This window comes from Halichoeres trimaculatus, unplaced genomic scaffold, assembly GCF_033239565.1.
Source record: "Halichoeres trimaculatus isolate MK-OKI-2021-1 unplaced genomic scaffold, fHalTri1.1 fHalTri1_scaffold_15, whole genome shotgun sequence".
Taxonomy (NCBI): Eukaryota; Metazoa; Chordata; class Actinopteri; order Labriformes; family Labridae; genus Halichoeres; species Halichoeres trimaculatus.
The window spans coordinates 23,562,981-23,580,211 of NW_027437193.1; the positions used below are offsets into that span (position 1 = coordinate 23,562,981).

The 17,231-nt window shown below is 39.7% G+C and overlaps 2 protein-coding genes across 3 annotated transcripts in view; one reads left to right on the forward strand and one right to left on the reverse strand.

The window, feature by feature from the left end:
• clstn2a (calsyntenin 2a) overlaps positions 1–5,146 on the forward strand; it is a 245,459-nt gene extending 240,313 nt beyond the window's left edge. The window contains exons 16-18 of the mRNA XM_074688978.1: positions 164–284; positions 2,145–2,335; positions 2,450–5,146. Coding sequence (XP_074545079.1) covers positions 164–284; positions 2,145–2,335; positions 2,450–2,656 — 519 coding nt within the window. The 3' untranslated portion in view covers positions 2,657–5,146. The remainder of the gene's footprint in view (positions 1–163; positions 285–2,144; positions 2,336–2,449) is intronic.
• A 5,070-nt stretch (positions 5,147–10,216) lies between these two features.
• LOC141803886 (SPRY domain-containing SOCS box protein 4-like) overlaps positions 10,217–17,231 on the reverse strand; it is a 94,013-nt gene continuing 86,998 nt past the window's right edge. For both annotated transcript variants that reach the window (XM_074687937.1, XM_074687938.1), the window contains one exon: positions 10,217–12,337. In XM_074687937.1, coding sequence (XP_074544038.1) covers positions 12,210–12,337 — 128 coding nt within the window. In that variant the 3' untranslated portion in view covers positions 10,217–12,209. The remainder of the gene's footprint in view (positions 12,338–17,231) is intronic.

Below are 17,231 nucleotides of genomic sequence, written 5' to 3' on the forward strand. Positions count from 1 at the left end.
TCAGTCAGAAATCTTTCTTCCACTCCTTTATTTGCTGACTTTAGTCTTTTAATTTCTTCTTTTTGTTTAAACGAAAAAGTCTTTATTTTCATGTTGGTGTTCACGTTGTGTTCACTCTCCTTCCTGATGAAGATGATCTTCGTGATCTTTTCTCCGTCTCCAGGTCAGTGTCCTCCACCACTCAGCGCCTGTGGAGCATGTCAATCACATGGCTGCTCAGCCTCAGTACCTGAGACCAGTCCATCACCCGCTCATGATCCACACTCTCAACTCACACATGTCAGGTAAAGGAACAGTACGTGTCCTTTCGCCAGAATGTGTTGATGTGAAGAAAGGACAAACAGCTGTTTTAATGATGAGTCAAGAAAATGAACAGTTCACAGTCTGTTCATAGTCTGCAAAGATATATTTAAATTTTTCTTTATACAGGCTCAGCTTATAGACTCTCTGCTTGTCTTTCAGTGTGTTTTGTGGACTATTTTTTGTGTTGTGTAGTTGTGTATTCTTTTGTCTCCTGTTTTAACTCAGCAGCTTATCAATATACAGATTATGATTCTGCTGTTGTTGTGTCCAGCTCCTCAAACAGGTTGAAGAAGGAAATGCAAAAAGGCATGACAGTTCAAAAAATAAAAACAAAACAAAAATAATTCAAGTGCTAAAAAATAACGGACTATTTATTTTTATTTAAAGGAGCTGTGAGGAGTTTGAAAGTGATCTTGAAAAAGTTTCCCTTCTAGATATCTGCCTGATCGTAATCAACACTTTAAAATGAGATGATCAGCACCAAATTACATGTTTTTTTAAATTGCTACTTCTTAACTTCCAGTTCGGGTGGACCACCAACACCACACTGGCTGACAAAGTTTAGTAGAGAGAAGAGATACAAAACAGAGATCTGTGTTTTTCTCTGCTAAAATTGATTTCTGTGATTAATTTTGTAGTGATGGTGGACACAGGAGCCTAACTGTCAGACAGAAAAAGGACAGAAGAGCAGAAGAAAGCTTAACAGGAGAGTGATACAGCCTGAGCTAAAGGCTAATTAGCATTTAGCTCAGGCTGTATCACTCTATAACACACAGCCTAAACTGTTTGTGCTAATGCTCATTCCAACCCACAGTCAGCAGTTATTCTGCAGTGGTCTGTTCAAACTTGAGAGTCTATCAATAAAATGAAGAGTGAGGTTACGTTAGCTCTGATTGGTAGATGACTGGCAGGACATAACCAGGATTCACTAACGTTACACATTACAGACACGTCTTAGAGCACCGGGCTGCCAGCTGTGCTAAATATAAACGGCTACTAAACTACTACAAACTGTTTACTTGTTGTCACGTTAGCCTACACATACGTTGGAGCACCAGGCTGCAGATGTTGCTAACATATAGCCGGCTGCTACAACATTTGCTTGATGTCACGTTTCAAACCATAGCGCTTTGTAACTGCACTGATAAATACCTTACCTCAGTGCGTTGTATCCAGTAAAAAGTTGACTTGAACAAAGAAAATTTGTTTTGATCTGATCTCCAGTTAATTCCAAAACAAACACATCTGGCTAAAAGTAATTTGCGACAGTGTGGGAGACTACGGGCCACAAGGTGGCGAGGGAGTGAAGTCAAATAGATCCTCCTCATAGCATCTTTACACCTAAGACTGAAGTTTACATTCTTCACCCAGAGTGTTACAAACAGACTACTGAGGATGAAAAGGGAAGCTGGTGTATGAAGTCAATAGGACACAAAATTTAAATGAGTTAACATGGACAAACAGGTTAACTTCTCACCTTTATGATGATGAAAAAAAGCACATGTCCACCGCAGACTGTACAGCGTACATTGAGTCATGCAGCATGGGGGTTTTCAGAGAGGTTTGTTGTACCTTAAAACAGTTTCAATCGTTTTCCTTGGCTGAAAGTTATTTTCTCTCACTGCTATTGATTTCAGAGAGCCACAGTCCAACTGTAATGCAGACATTTGATTTCCATTTCTTAAGACATCCTTTTTGTTGTTGTTGTTTCAAAGTGAGGCTTTTAGAGTTTGCCTGTCGACAAATCTCTGGGTTTGTTGGGAAGAAAAACATCATAAATACCAGAGAGAATGTCAGATACCCCCTAACTTTGTATGTTTCTGTATCTCCATCTCCCCCAGGAACAGCACCTCCAGCAGCCACCGTAGTTATTGTGGTGTGTATCGCCGCCCTTGTGGTGATTGTAGTCATTGGAGTTTACAGGATCCATGCCACACATCAAGAGGGGTCAAGAGAAGATGAGGACAGTGTCAAAGACCCCGAGGAAGACTGGGATAGCTCTGCTCTCACCATCACTGTCAATCCAATGGAGGTTTGATGATTTATCATGTCACTGTTGTTGTTTTCAGTGTGCCACAGACTAAAGACGAGAAGGTCAGAGGATTAAGAGCAAACGTCCATGATGTTTGTAACATCTTTTTTTCAGAACATACGGGGAGCTCAGGCGCTCAATGAAGATGAAAAAGGAGAGTGTGAGGTGGAGGAAGAGGAAGAGGAGGAAGACAAACAAATGGAAGCGATGACAAGTGCTGAGTCCGACAACAGTGATGAAGATGAAGAGGGAGACGAGGAGGTGAAGGAGAGGAAGAAGAAGGGGAAACCTGAGTGGGACAGTTCCTCCATAACATACTGAAGACATGAGCACACACAGTAACTAAAACTGGCACATACAAACACTATGACATGTTTATCCCTGTCCTCTCTATTAAACTCAAACACACACACACACACACACACACACACACACACACACACACACACACACACACACACACACACACACCTTCAGACACATTTACAATCTCATCACAAAAACATAAACACTCCTACAAATTCTCAGAAAAAATATCTACAATCATTTGCTGGAAATAAAACACACTGAATCTTTACTGTTATTTTTAGTTTGACATCTCCCCCTGCTGGACAAAGTTGGAATTACAGATTTGTCTGTAGTGCAACTGTGCTGGAAAATGTGTTGTTTGTCTGTCTGTCCATTAGTCTTCACATCACAGTCAGTGGATACCAAACAAGCACAATGTGTGTTTTGTACTCAATTGGCTTGAAGTCTGCAAATTAAATTAACTTGAATTCAGATTTTCTATGTGAAACATTCACACCAAGGTAACACAAGCTTTTATGTCATTTTTTCTGTGTTAAATGTTACACATGTCCAGCTTACATTACATTACATTTTATTGTTAGAAATGATCAGCAATATGAAGGGTAATTAAGAGTTTAAGCAGTCATATACATAACCATTAGCCTGTGTGTCCATGTATCATTTAGGTATAAGTGTAACAAACTGTTCTTTCACCCAGTGTGTGTCCTCTGACGTCATCTTTCTTGTATTAACTTTCTTTAATCACATCCCACCTGCTGTAGGTCTGTGGCCTGGACACTGAAGAGAAAAGTTAACAATTTTTGTTTCCACACCATGAACTATGAAATATTTGCATTTTTTTATTTCCCAAGTGTTTTAAGGAAGAGATAATCAGTGTATCATCAACTTAAGTGGCATTTAAAATACTTTAAAAACAATGTTATTACTTTTTTTTTTTTTTTTACATTGATCCGTGCAGCACGTCAATCTTGTAGCCTTTGCTGTTGCAGGATCTTTTTCAGTCAGCAAATGAATAATTACACATGAATATGAATGAATTATTATTATTATTATTATTATTATTTTTTTTTTTTTTTTTTTTTTTTAAATTAAAATATAGTCTTTTTCTTGATGTTGAGCCCTGTCAAAAAGACAATGATCCAATGCAGTATTACTCCTGCAGTGACTGTTTTCAAGGGATCTGACCCATTTATAAATGATGGATTTGTTAGATAAATCAAATATGCAAAAAAGGCTCAGATGGCATTATTTTACTGTCCTTCCCATGATGCAACTCAGTGTTGTATAGAAAAAAACTTAAAGGGGCTTTGAGGAGTTTTTAAGTGATCTTGAAAAAGTCTCCCTTCTAAGACGCACGCCTGATTGTTGTCCACACTTTACATTTTTCATCATTATTCATAAATGCTACTACTTAGCTCCCCATTCGGGTCGAGCAGGACTGAAATGATTTACAGCAAGTCCCGGTCTCTATGACAACAAAATACCAGCTGACCAAGTTTAGTGGCGAGAAGAGAGATCTGTGTTTTTCTCTGCTGTAAATGATTTCTGTGATTAATTTTGTAGTGATGGTGGACACAGGAGCCTAACTGCTTACTGAGCTAAAGGCTAACGCAGGGGCTAAACTGTTTGTGATAATGTTCATTCCAACCCACAGTCAGCAGTTATTCTGCAGTGGTCTGTTCAAACTTGAGAGTCTATCAATAAAATGAAGAGTGAGGTTACGTTAGCTCTGATTGGTGGATGACTGGCAGGACATAGCTAACCACTATTCACTAACGTTACACATTACAGTCATGCTAACATATAGCCGGCTGCTTCAGCATTTGCTTGATGTCACATTTCAAACTGTAGCTCTATGTAACTGATTAATACCTCGGCGTGATGTCCCTGGTAAAAAGTTGTCTTGAACAAAAAAAAAAGGAGTGGTAAGAAGATCTGATCTCCATTCATTTCCAAAACAAACACGTCTGGTTAAAAGTCACATCTTTACAACAGTGTGCAGAGACTCTGGGCCAGAAGGTGGCGAGGCAGTCCAATTAAAACAGATCCTCCTCACAGCATCTTAAAATCAAGTAAAAGTGTCTATAACTCGTTTTTATTAAAAAAGGGTACTTGATTTAATATAAGACACATTCATATGACAAGTCTAAAAAATTACATTTTATTCAGGTAATTAAGAGAGAAAATCATGCCTGATTTTTCCGAAAGTCTTAAAACAAATCTGCAGGTGGAGTAAGAAAATTTGCTGGTTTAACTTCTTTAAATAACAACATATAATAAAATCAACCTAAATTACTTTTTTTTTTCACTCCGCTGGAAGATTTTTTTTTAGTCTTCAAAGTTTATGCTATTTCTATCTTTCAATACCTTGAAATAAGACATTTTTCTTGAATTGTCAGGGGAATGTGGCTCATTTTTAGTTTAATACAACATTTTTTAATTAAAAATCAGACAAAAACGCTTGCCTAGATTTCAGTTTTTCACAGTGTCTTTTCTTTAACATCCTGAGAAGAGCTCGGGATGCTGGTTTGACACACACATTAAAACAGCAGGATAATTGTTCTTGGACCAGTGAAAGGAGCAAAAGCAGTCTGACATTGTTCTGGTCTGACATTGTTCTGGTCTGACATTGTTCTGGTCATCAGAGTACAACCTGAACAAGACTTTTTAATGTTACAAAGTCCAAGTTAAAAAATATGCTCCAAATAAGACTATTTATTACGTAAATTGTGAGAAGGGTTTAAAGTCAGAGGGATGTTCATGATTTTGGTAAACTTCTTATCAGGACAAAGTTCATTATTTTAACATCTTTAATTTCTGTTTTTCCACTTTTTTTATTGGAGCAATTTAGATACTCAAATGGGAAAGATTAAAAAGTGTAAACAGCTCAGACTACACTGTAAAAAAGCTGTATTGTTGAATCGTATGCAAAGGACTGTGTATAGTGAGCAGGTGGGTGTGCAGTTATAACCTTGACAGGGTGAGCAGGACCTCAGCTTGATGCTGAGGATGGTGATTACTGTTTTACCACAGTGTCAACAGGAAGAGGTTTAACACACTGGTCTTCTTATTGGGGTTTGATAAAAAATATGAGGTGTGATCACCTGGCGTTACTTGTGCTGTTGAGAAATTGTTACTGTTAAAGCATGGTTTTTGACGAATCACTGTCAAGTATTTACCTGAGCCAGGTATAGTCGTCTTTCTCCCTGTGATCAAGCCTGAGTCCACCCCTTTTTATTTTAAGTTATCCTACTGAAAAGTGGAACTTACAGTATTCCCTGATAAATCCCTTCAGATCACTTTAAAACAACAGGTCCCAGAAGATTGAAGATAATCCATTCATAAATCAGTCTCTACTGTTCCTGCAGATTTGAGAAGAGTGTCCCAGATTACAGCTCCACTGGTGTGTCTCCATTCAGATGGCTTAAATGTAACTCCTAATCCCTCCTCACACTTCCTTTTCTACTCAGAGAAATCCCCTCACTGGTCATGCTTGTACTATCAGTGACTGATACGTCTCCTGTTAATCCCCCTCCTTCTCTTGGCCTTTGACCTCCTGTGATTGTGATGTCATCATTGTGAAACAATTGCCTTGTTTCCCTTGCCAACCTTTTGTCATATTGTGCTTCAGAAAGATTACAGAGAAACAGATTCTTTTACATATAAAAACAAACCCTGTAAAAATGTTTAAGACGGTTATTTTATATATCTGTTTCTTTTTCTTTTTGTAAACAAAACTGTTGGGATTTCTCACTCTTTAGGGGTCATCCCACTGCTCTCTGTATATTGACCAATAAAGACTTGTTTTAGACTCTACCCATTGTCCTCGGTCTTCTGTCTGTGTGAAGGAGACTTACTGTACGCCATTAATGAGCTTCCATTGTGTTTGTTGGAAAGCAGTCAGCAGTCATCACATGCTGGAAGGAGAAAGCTGGCTGTGTTTTATTTGTTTACACAGAAACAATGATTTACATGGCAGAACTGAATTTCTTCACAATGATGGTATGTATAGTCCATAAAGGGACCAGAGGATGGGCTTTCTTCCACGGTCTAAGACAGTGCTGACAGCACCAGTTTGAGCACAAAGGAAGGTGAGGTGTGCGTTTAAAGCAAACGTCAGCCTCTTAAAATATGAGGCAATAGGACGTGTCAAAATCTGCAGTTTGTGGAGTGTAGATCCAGAAGAACTAGAAACCAAATACACATCAAGAAAAACAAAGCTTTTTTTCCATAAACACATTTTCAGCCTGGTACAAAAACTAACTTCATTCTGAAACGCTAATTTCTACAGTGGCTGGTGGATGTCAGATGATTTGCAAAAGCCAGGACATGAATGCAAACGCAAAAACACAACAGAAGTAGAGCCACAACAGATGTCAAAAGAGGTTGGTTATCCCAACAGACACAGAAAAGTTGTGAAAGTAAGTGAATGATTATCTTTTTAAACTTCATCTATCATAAATAAAGCTTCGTAGTGGTCTCACCTTCTGATAGTACTTATATTTATTTTATGTACCAGAAAATACATCATCTTCTATTCAGCTTCATGAATCAATAACGTTAACATTACAGCTAAATTTATTATAGCTGAAGGTAAAAAAAGAAAATTGTTTACTTACTTTCACAAATTTTCTTTTTCCACTGGGAAAACTATCCTCCTCACTTCCCTTCTGTTGTAGCTCTTGCATTCATGTTGTTGCTTCTACAAATCAGCTGACTGTCCACCGTAAATTTTTCTAATGGCGCACACCGTACAGAGGATCGATCTTTTTTCTAACTCAACAGTTCAGCAAATATGAAGACGACAAGTTCACCCAATCAGAGGCACAGCTCAGCTGATTGACAGGCAGGCGCCCTATAGCTGTTAGTGAGGAGACTCAAAGCCCGCCCCATTTCCAATATGGCTCCTGCCGACAATTTGCTTCAAATTTCTGTCTCAGAAACAAACAGGTAATATCACAGAGATTACGTTAATTTCTTATTCAGTTCATACAATCTACAGATAATCAAAGGGCCTCTTCAAAAAAGCGTTATCAGATCTGATGTTTTGTAAAACGGGAATCAGAAATTCTTAATCTCAGATCGTTTTATCTTCTGGTCAGATTGTGGAAAAATAAATCAATCTAGAGAAACTGCTTTTCCTTGCAGCAAATGCTTGAAATTCTGAGGCTGAAGGCAGAAAATGAGAAAAGTCTGTGGAGGCAGATAAACCCACACGTGTGTCTTTGTTCCTGAATTTATTTTAATTGGTTGGTATAATTAGCTGCATGGTTTCCACAGTGATTAAACATCTCCATTCATTTTAATGGTAAAACGACTGTTGACAATGTTGACTATTTTAAAAAGTATAAGGATTGAAATGTAAAAAGTTCAAGCACACTTCTGAACATACTGAATTGTTTACAATTTGAATGGTAAAAATCAGTGGAAATTGGGGGCTATAAAAGTACTAACAAATGTACAGAAAAGGCAGGAAATTGATAAAAGAACAACATGTTAAAATGCTGAGTCAGCTTAAATGCTAACACTGTAAATTTAATCACAACTGTGACCTGTTTGATTCATGCTGTTATAACACCGCTGTGTTAACGAATCTATCCATTCTGTCATTTGTAGTGACTGTAGTGGGTTTTAAAATCATCTCTAAATTTATGTCTATCATAGCTCAATTATCGTTGTTACCGTTTATTTATCTCAAAATTTGATGACATACAGAGACGGAAAACCGGCAGAAGAATGAAGGAAGGTCAAACCACATCAGAGAAGGTCGAGGGTCAGCAGTCAAAGAAGGAAGGAGCAAAGTTCATGTGTTGCTCATGTGTAAAAACAATTTAAATCAACAAGACCAGAAATTTAAGTTTGGAAATTTAAAATTTTCAAAGAATACAGATGTGGGGAAAAGATTTCCAAGTTCAGGCACTTGTAAAAACAGCTTATGTTTTTTTTTTATTGGAAAACTTTGTTTGGGGGCTGCAGGGTTGTGCAGTGGTTAGCCCAGTTGTCTCACAGCACGGAGGACCAGTCGACTTAAATTGGGAAAGTGTTACGATGGTAGGATTAGGGTCAGGACAACATTTGCCCTTTCTGACAGCTGCTCATACAAGATTTTTTTTTTGATGGATTGTGAGACAACCAATAAAAGCTTTATTGAATTTTGTCAAGTCCACATTTGATTCTGTGCATATTTCACACATAAAAGTATCTTTCAGTTTCTAGTTTCCCTCTTAGCTCCTATAACACACAGACGCAAACAGATAAAACGGTAGTTGTCCAGTGTGTGTGTGTGTGTGTGTGTGTGTGTGTGTGTGTGTGTGTGTGTGTGTGTGTGTGTGTGTGTGTGTGTGTGTGTGTGTGTGTATGTGTGTGTGTGTGTGTGTGTATGTGTGTGTGTGTGTGTGTGTGTGTGTGTGCAATAATGTGACTCTGTTAGTGTCGGTTTCATCCCAGCAGGATGATAGTGGATACAGGAGCTTCATCACACTGCTCGCCGGTTATTGACCTCTCACACAACACTGTTCCTCGTGTGTCCTCTTCTTGTGTGTGTGTGTGTGTGTGTGTGTGTGTGGTCCTGAAGAGTGTGACCACACTGTGTTGAGGAAACAAAAACCCTGAGTCCATCTCAGGCCTCCTCTTGTGTCTGTTTCTCCTCTCCGTGATGCCCTTCAGTTCTTTCCTCTCTGAACGTTTACACTGGCTGCTGCAGAGTGTGAGTTGTATTTATTTTCTTAACCAGTAACTGTTCACTTGCTGATAGTTAACAGCCAAACACTTCACATCCAAGGACTCCCCAGGTGAATAAAAGGCTCATCAGGCTCATTTAAACCTGCTGGAGCCAAAAAAAGAAAAAAAGAAAGAGTACCCAGCAAATCTTGGATCTCTGACTGCTCTGATTGTGTTTCAGGTGAATTTTTCAATGTGTTTGGACTCATTTCAAATGTTTTCAACATTATTCAGGATTAAAAGTAGAGAAAGAAACACAGAGAACACGTTGGAGACATTTTCCAAATTCACTTGGCTTTATTCACATTTCAACTCATCTGAACCATCTGTCCGTACATTCTACGACTCCTCTGAACCGTCCTTTACTCCACATCCTGACTGATGAAAACAGGAGGTTAGAACACAGCCATCACAAATAATAAAAATAATAATAATAATACTCATAACAATAAAAATAATAAAATAATAATGATAATAAAAAGCAGCATTGAGGAAACAACTTTTGATTCTCTCCCTTCATCGCCAGCATCTGTTATAAATTTACCTGAATGTAACCATCGATGATGAGTTAAAAAAACACACGTACAACTAGCTTGTGATAAATTATCATCATCCTATTCAACCTCCCTCATCCTCATCATCATCATCATCATCATCATCATCATCATCATCATCATCATCATCATCATCATCATCGTGCCAGCTTCAGACACTCACAAGATTAAGAATAAGAATAATTATGTCAGATACAAACTCAAAAGTTTTTTTTAAAAGTGACTCAAGCCTTTTTTAAAGAAAGAAATTGTTGTTGATTGGTCTACAGTGCGTGCGTGTGTGTGCATGTGTGCATGTGTGTGTGTGTGTGTGTGTGTGTGTGTGTGTGTGTGTGTGTGTGTGTGTGTGTGTGTGTGTGTGTGTGTGTGTGTGTGTGTGTGTGTGTGTGTGTGTGTGCGTGTGTGTGTGTGTGTTATCTGTTTCCTATCCTGAGCCGGACACACATCTGTGTGGTCAGATTATTAATCATCCTCCATCAGCTTCTCGTACAGAGGAGGTGAATCTGGTCCATTCTGCCATGGCCCTGTTTGTTTATGTTGTCTGTTTATGTTGTTTCTTTGTTTGTTTGTTTGTTTATGTTGTTGTCATTAAGACAGTTGTGCGGGAGAAGCCAGATCTCCTGTCTGGTACCAGCGAGCTACAGCAGGGTGCTACAGCAGCAGGTGAGGCTCCTCTTACTGCAAACAGCATGTTAGCACTGGTTATACTGTGACCACACAGAGCTCTGTCTCACACACACACGCACACACGCACACACACTCACACACACACACTTTGGTCCGACTGACTTCAGGATAAATAATTTAACGTGGTGTGAGCAGAGCTTCACTCAGCTTGTTTGTCTCTGTGTTGAAGCCTGTTTCAGTCCTGACAGACTTTAATCAAATCTGATCTGAGTCGTTTCTCCTTCACTTCCCACACAAACAGCTCTTTATTTAATCCAGTCACATTAACTTTAAGGCTGCAGCAGTTTAAAGCGGGCACAGTAAAGGGTTTCATGTTCGTTTGCTCCTTCATTAACGACTTTTCCAAATTCATTTTCTCATTAAGTTTCTAACTCTGATCATGAACTCCGACACATACATTTTACGCCAAAGTTAAATTAGTTTGAGTTGTTAAAATACAGAAACATGCGTCTCTGCTTCAGTAGGTCTTCCTGTTTGGTCTGAAGAGAGTGGGGCTCATTTGGAAAATGTAATTTCATTTTTATTACGCTAAAAATTTAACAGATTTAATTTTTTCTCCACTCATTCTGTTTAGCTGTGTTTTTTGTGATTTATAAATAACAAAAGCACTTTTACCAAGGACAAACAGCCCTACCAAACCCTCTTTAATTTATGTGGTCTCTATTAAAATCGCTTGTTAAAACAATGAATTTGAAGGACATGCAGCATGTGACGCCTCACGACTCTGTCCTCGCTGTTGGTCACTAGAAAAACAACACGCAGCATAAAAATATAAATAATTAAAATAAATTAGTTAATGCTGAATTTAAGGAGTGAGAGCTTGAACTGAGCTGTCTGCAGCGATGAAGACTTAAAAGGCATTTTAAACACGTTTTAGGATCATCACAGGCACACCTTTTCTCACCGCTACAGAGGAGCCTCACACCTCTTTCTCACTCATCAAATCTTTCATCCTCTCAAAGTTATTTAAACATCAGACATTTACAGAACAATGACTGTGTGTTCATCTCTGAAAAGGGCTTTACTCGTGTCTGCACAGGTGAGCTTTAAATCAAGTCAGCCGGTGTAACAATACAGCCAGTGCTAACACACCGTGGTAGCCGGTAACCTGTGCTTGTGAAGACCATGAATACACACTCGAGTACCCCACAGCATCGATATGATCACTGACAGTGTGTCAGAAAGGCCTCCTTGGAAGGATTAGTGTGCTTTCTCGCTGCAGTTTTCACTTTCATCACTAGATGGCGGTGTTTGTCTTTACACCAGTCTCTGTCACCTGTGATCCACGCCAAGCCATCACAGGACGGGATTTCTCTCAGGGTGAGTGAAACACTGATGGGACACCATCATCAATAATTTATTCTGAGTCAAAAACTGAAGAAAAAGCAGCTGGAGATCAAAGAGAAGCTGGTGCTGAAAGCTCAGACCTGCTTCACTTCCTTTTCCTGTGAGTCCATCAACTGAAGAGCTGTTGATGCTCTTTCTGTGTCTTCCTCTTCAGCACCTGCTCCTCGTCTCTACCTTCTATATTTCACTCCTCTCCTCAAACTTTCAGGTGGTCAGGTGGATGTCCTTGTGTTTCCAGTGTGCTCTGCTGGTGTCAGTCACTGGTATTGGAGGTAATTTTTCAGGGACTGGGGCAGCGGGAGGCTCTCAATCTCCTGTAGACGTTCCCGTCCCAAAGCTAGGCGGGCTGCACGCCGACACAGGTCCATGAGTGGGAGAGGCTCAGCTGTGGAGAGAGGGACAGAGAGGATAGATCAGGGAGAGTGTACACTTAAAAAACATCAATAAAAAAAACAGAAGTATGAGGGAGCAAAGGGTTGATCCTTCCTCCTGTGAAAACACAAACAAAAACACAAACCAGCTCTATGTTTATCTAGTGGCTGTATAAAAAGATGGAGCATGTGAAAGCTCCACAAATATTATCCTTAAGGTTAAGAGCTCCCCCTGCTGGTGGCTTGAGTAAAGCCCCTAAAGCATGTTTCTTTCATGTTAACACCTTACATGGGTTTAACATGAAGACTTCACATGAAACACATCAAACATACTGTCTCTCTTTAGAGGATCATGAAGATCTATGTGCAAGTGCTCATCCATGACAGGAAATGTCAGAATTAACTGATACAGGAGTCACTGAAATGTGCGTAACTCTGAGTCTGCTTCAAACCCACCAAAGGATCTGCTCCGCTGTGGAGTCCACCCGAGGATTTAGAACTACGCTTAAAGATGCTATGCTATGCTCCATGTGCACACATGAAAAGCCATGGCAGGCAGAGCAGCAGCAAAGACCACCAGGGCTACAGAACAGAGCAGAGAACAGTGGCGTATATGACACTGATAAAATCAGACACAGTTTAAAGGAGGGGCTGGTTTTGGCATCAATCTCGTACAAAGAGAGCAGGTGTACTTGTAAATCTTTATACACAGTGTATGTTGTAAAAGCTTACAGTGACTTTACTTTGTGTCTGTCTATGCAAACACCATCTGTCCTGACTTTTATTTACCTTCAACTACATGAGTGTCTCTTTATTTGTGTTGCATGTTGTTGCTCCTGATACTCAGGGCACATGATGAGTATTTTCTTTGACCTTCATCTTCAAACTAGAGACAAGGAGGAAACTGATACTCAAAGCAAGACACACAGCAGAGAGGAGAGGAGAGGGTGGGGCTTATTCTAAACATGTTGTCTGACAGTCTGCAATCCTATAAATCACCTGAACTTCAACCTTAACAACACTTTAGTCATCTTGGGGTATGATAGATATTGGATTGAGTTTCAGCCTGTTAGTTTTCAGCCTGTTTCCAGTGAAACAAAAGAACCAGATCATTGTGAAAAACTGTTTGAATAACACTGGACCTTATTGTTGCTGTGCAGAAAACAAGGTTGAAGGTTACATTCCTCAAAACAAGCTTTCAGCTGAGTTTTGTCATTTCAAAGATGACGCCTATGAAGAGAGGAACTCCACTCAGTGACATGACTTTATATTTGTGAGTTGACACAGAGTTTTTATTTTGACAGGACAAACAGAAACGATCACGCTGATCCCGTGGTGTCGGTCTCAGTCATGTTCTGTCTACAGTCTTGAGCCCAGCTCGGCTTCTGTGAGTTTACTGCAGCTGTTACTTCACAGTGTCATATTTGATAAACAGTCATCTCATCTGCTGCTCGTCTCATCTGAGACCGTTTTGAGTATTAATTAGGCTGAAAGTAAAATCTTTTGTTTCGTGCAACAAAACCTGATTTCACATCAGTTCCACGTCGAGACAGACTTTGTTGAATTAATCAAGGGGTGGGAAAGAAATCAGCTTTGAGTAAAAGTTTCAAACACGGCACATTTTTCAGTTTTTGCATGTTTGTGGCTTGTATTTCTGACTGTACATGGACTCCTCCTGCCAGAAAAGTGCACAAATCAAGGTTTGGGATTTAAGAATGCAGCGAGAAATATTCAAGCAACCCATGAGCAGGCCACACAGCAGGGGGCCGAGGTCATCTGTGTCGTGTGCGAATTTAGAAGAAGAACACGTGACAGGATGATTAAAATCACCTGAGGTTAAAACCTTCAAGATGAGTGCAGCAAATACACAACACAAAAACACATAGTGGTGATTAAAGTGTTAAACTGTGGTAAGGGTTACGGCTAGGCTCTTAACCGACTACCACGCTCATCTGACGGAGAGGACTTTACACTGACAGCAACAAGAGTAAAAACAACTTTGGAAACCATCACCTGCAGATTCACTGAAAACTTAGAGAAGTGGAAAAGTAAAAGAGTGTTTGGAAAATATCTGAAGTCATCAACTGTAAGGTAATGAAAAGTTTCTGGTTCAATATAAAATCTAAATCTGTTATATGAACTCTCAGACACAATAAAGAGTCAATGTTTCACCTGGCAACACAAGTTAAAAAGTAATCTTGTGACCCAGGTGTGAGTGAAAACAGAGCCTTGAGGATGACTTGTTGACTCTTTAACTTTAAGGGCTGTCGATTCAGTTCATGTGCTGGATTAAATTCCAGTTTATTACTTTTGTACTGGGTTTGATCTAAAAACGTGATGCCAAAACAGACTTCGGCCATGAACCAGCTCATAAAATGCAGATGATCTTCAGCGCGTCCTCAATTCAACACAAAGCCACTTTGTGGCTTACCCCACTGGAAGATTCTTTTACTTGTTTTAAGCAATCCAGACTAGACATGTATTGATCGATCGGTGCCGATTTCCTTTATTTTGGGGGATCTGTGATCGGCCCATCCTTACATATGAAACTGATCTTATATACCTACAGGAAAGGTCTGACAGCCAGCTATTGTTGCTTTTTGCTCTGAGACCTAAGGCCCCGTATACACAACAACGTTTTATCTGAAAACGCTAAAACGCAGTGAAAAAAATCTGCATTTACATGGAAACGTGGAGGGACTGAAAACGCTGTAGTAAGCATGCCAGGCCTGTAGGTGGTGCTATAACTGTCTTGTCCAGAAGCTGCTTTTGGTAGATCTCCACTTAAGTAGAGTTGAGCTGGTCATCTGGTGTATTGGGGAATACTAAGTTAAAAAGTGGAGCAACAGATGCACATTTTGTATGAAGACAGTCAGACGATACAGCAGATTGAGCAGCACAGGCACAATTGTAACAATGGTACTGTTGTGCTGTTGTTTGCGCTCGTGCGAAGCGGAGTGTGACGTCAGCATTTCCACTGAAAACGTCGGCTTACTGTTTACACGGCAAAGGTGTTGGCAGTGTTTCAGAAAAATCCCACTCAGGAGGCCATTTTCAAAAGTTTGTGTTTCAGGTCGGCTGAAATGCTGTTTCTGTGTATACGTGAGGCCAAAACGCAACAAAACTTTTGCGTGTCACCCTAAAACTGTTGTTGTGTAAACGGCCCCTAAAACTCAGGACTCTTTATTGGTTGTTTAAGTAAAAACATAAAGATCTTATTGTGTCACAGGTTTTGTTCAGTGATTTTCAATAAAATAAGACTGGAACATTGAAGGTATATGCTACCAGTTATAAAAAAGATAAAAAAGAAAAATCGGTATCGGCCCAAATTGGTATCAGCAGGTCGGGCTCAGGGTCAGTGATTGGTGATCGGCTTGAAAAATGCGATCGGTGAAAAAACTTGAAATAAGACACTTTTCTGGACTGGTCAGGTGAATGTGGCTAATGTCTAAAGAGACATTTTTACTGAAAATAAGACAAAAACACTTGATAAGATGTCTGTTTTTTTGCAGTACAGCTCTCCTGCTTTCTGCATCTCTCCCCCTCTCTCTGATCCCAACAGTCTCAGCAGATGTCTGTAAGTTTGTTCTTATAACCCTCCTCATGGTGGGTCAGGATCAGATCAGACTCCTCATCCTGATTTGATGACTGGTCCTTGTCACTGATATAAAATTAGCAGGTCCATGTTTTTTGGAAAGCTTGTTGTGACCTCGCTGTAATAAAGATTTATTGATTTAATTCACAGACTGTGAATACCTTGGCCTTATAACTACTACATGGCTCCTGTAGGGTCATTAGTCTCAATTAGAATAATATCTACGTCTGATTGGCTTAATTACACAATTACACTGTGAGGAGGAGAAGGAGGGGATTAATGGGACACTGGTGTCATTTAATGAACTCTAAGATCCAAACGACCCCTACCTGAGGCAGCAGCCACAATCAGGCACAAACAGTACACACACACACACACACACACACACACACACACACACACACACACACACACACACACACACACACACACACACACACACACACACACACACACACACACACACACACACAGAGTTTACTAAACTGCACTTTATATGCAAAAGCTTTAGAACCGAGTGACCTCCACCAACACAAAGGCAGCGTCCAATCACCAGAACACAGAGCAGGAAAAACTGCAGGGAGGTGAAGCTGAACACCAACAATGAAAGTCACTCAGACATAAAAGAGGAGAAATGCATTAAATGTCACACAGGAGCAGAGACGCAGGTTAGAAAAGAAAGAATGTGGAGATGTAAATAGATTGATCATCATATGTGGGGTTTTGATCACTGATTTATACTTTCAGTGACGTTCAGGTCCCTTTTTGCTACTTATGCTGATTAAATAAGTGTCTAAAACTCAAGTGTGAGAGCGTAAGAGAAATAAAATCACTTTGGGCTTTTTCAGTTTACAGACTGAAGGACATGATGATCCAATCAGGACTCTTTTTAAATTGATAAACAGCTAAAGTTCAATACTGTTGTCTACTTACAACGATGAAAAAATGAAACCAGGCTTTCAGAGTAAAACAAACAGATAAGGGAGTCGACCTAAACTGATTATAATCATGATGGTGATGCACCGTCTTTGTGGTGCTACTTCTTAACCTTTTTTTGTTTTTGCTGAAGCTTTAAATTAACGGTAGTTTTATTTTGAAGGTGTGAATTGATCCTGAGTGCCATCCTCTGTCTGTCTCTTCCTGCTGTTCTCAGTTATGTTAAATACACACACACACCTTCATCACCTGTTGGAAGGCTGGATGTCCTCTACCACCTGTTCCTGTGGCTGCGTCGGGTCTGTGTGCGTGTCTGCGTTCAAGGTTAAACCAACGGGATGAACAATGACACACAGACACACACTCCACTCTGGCTC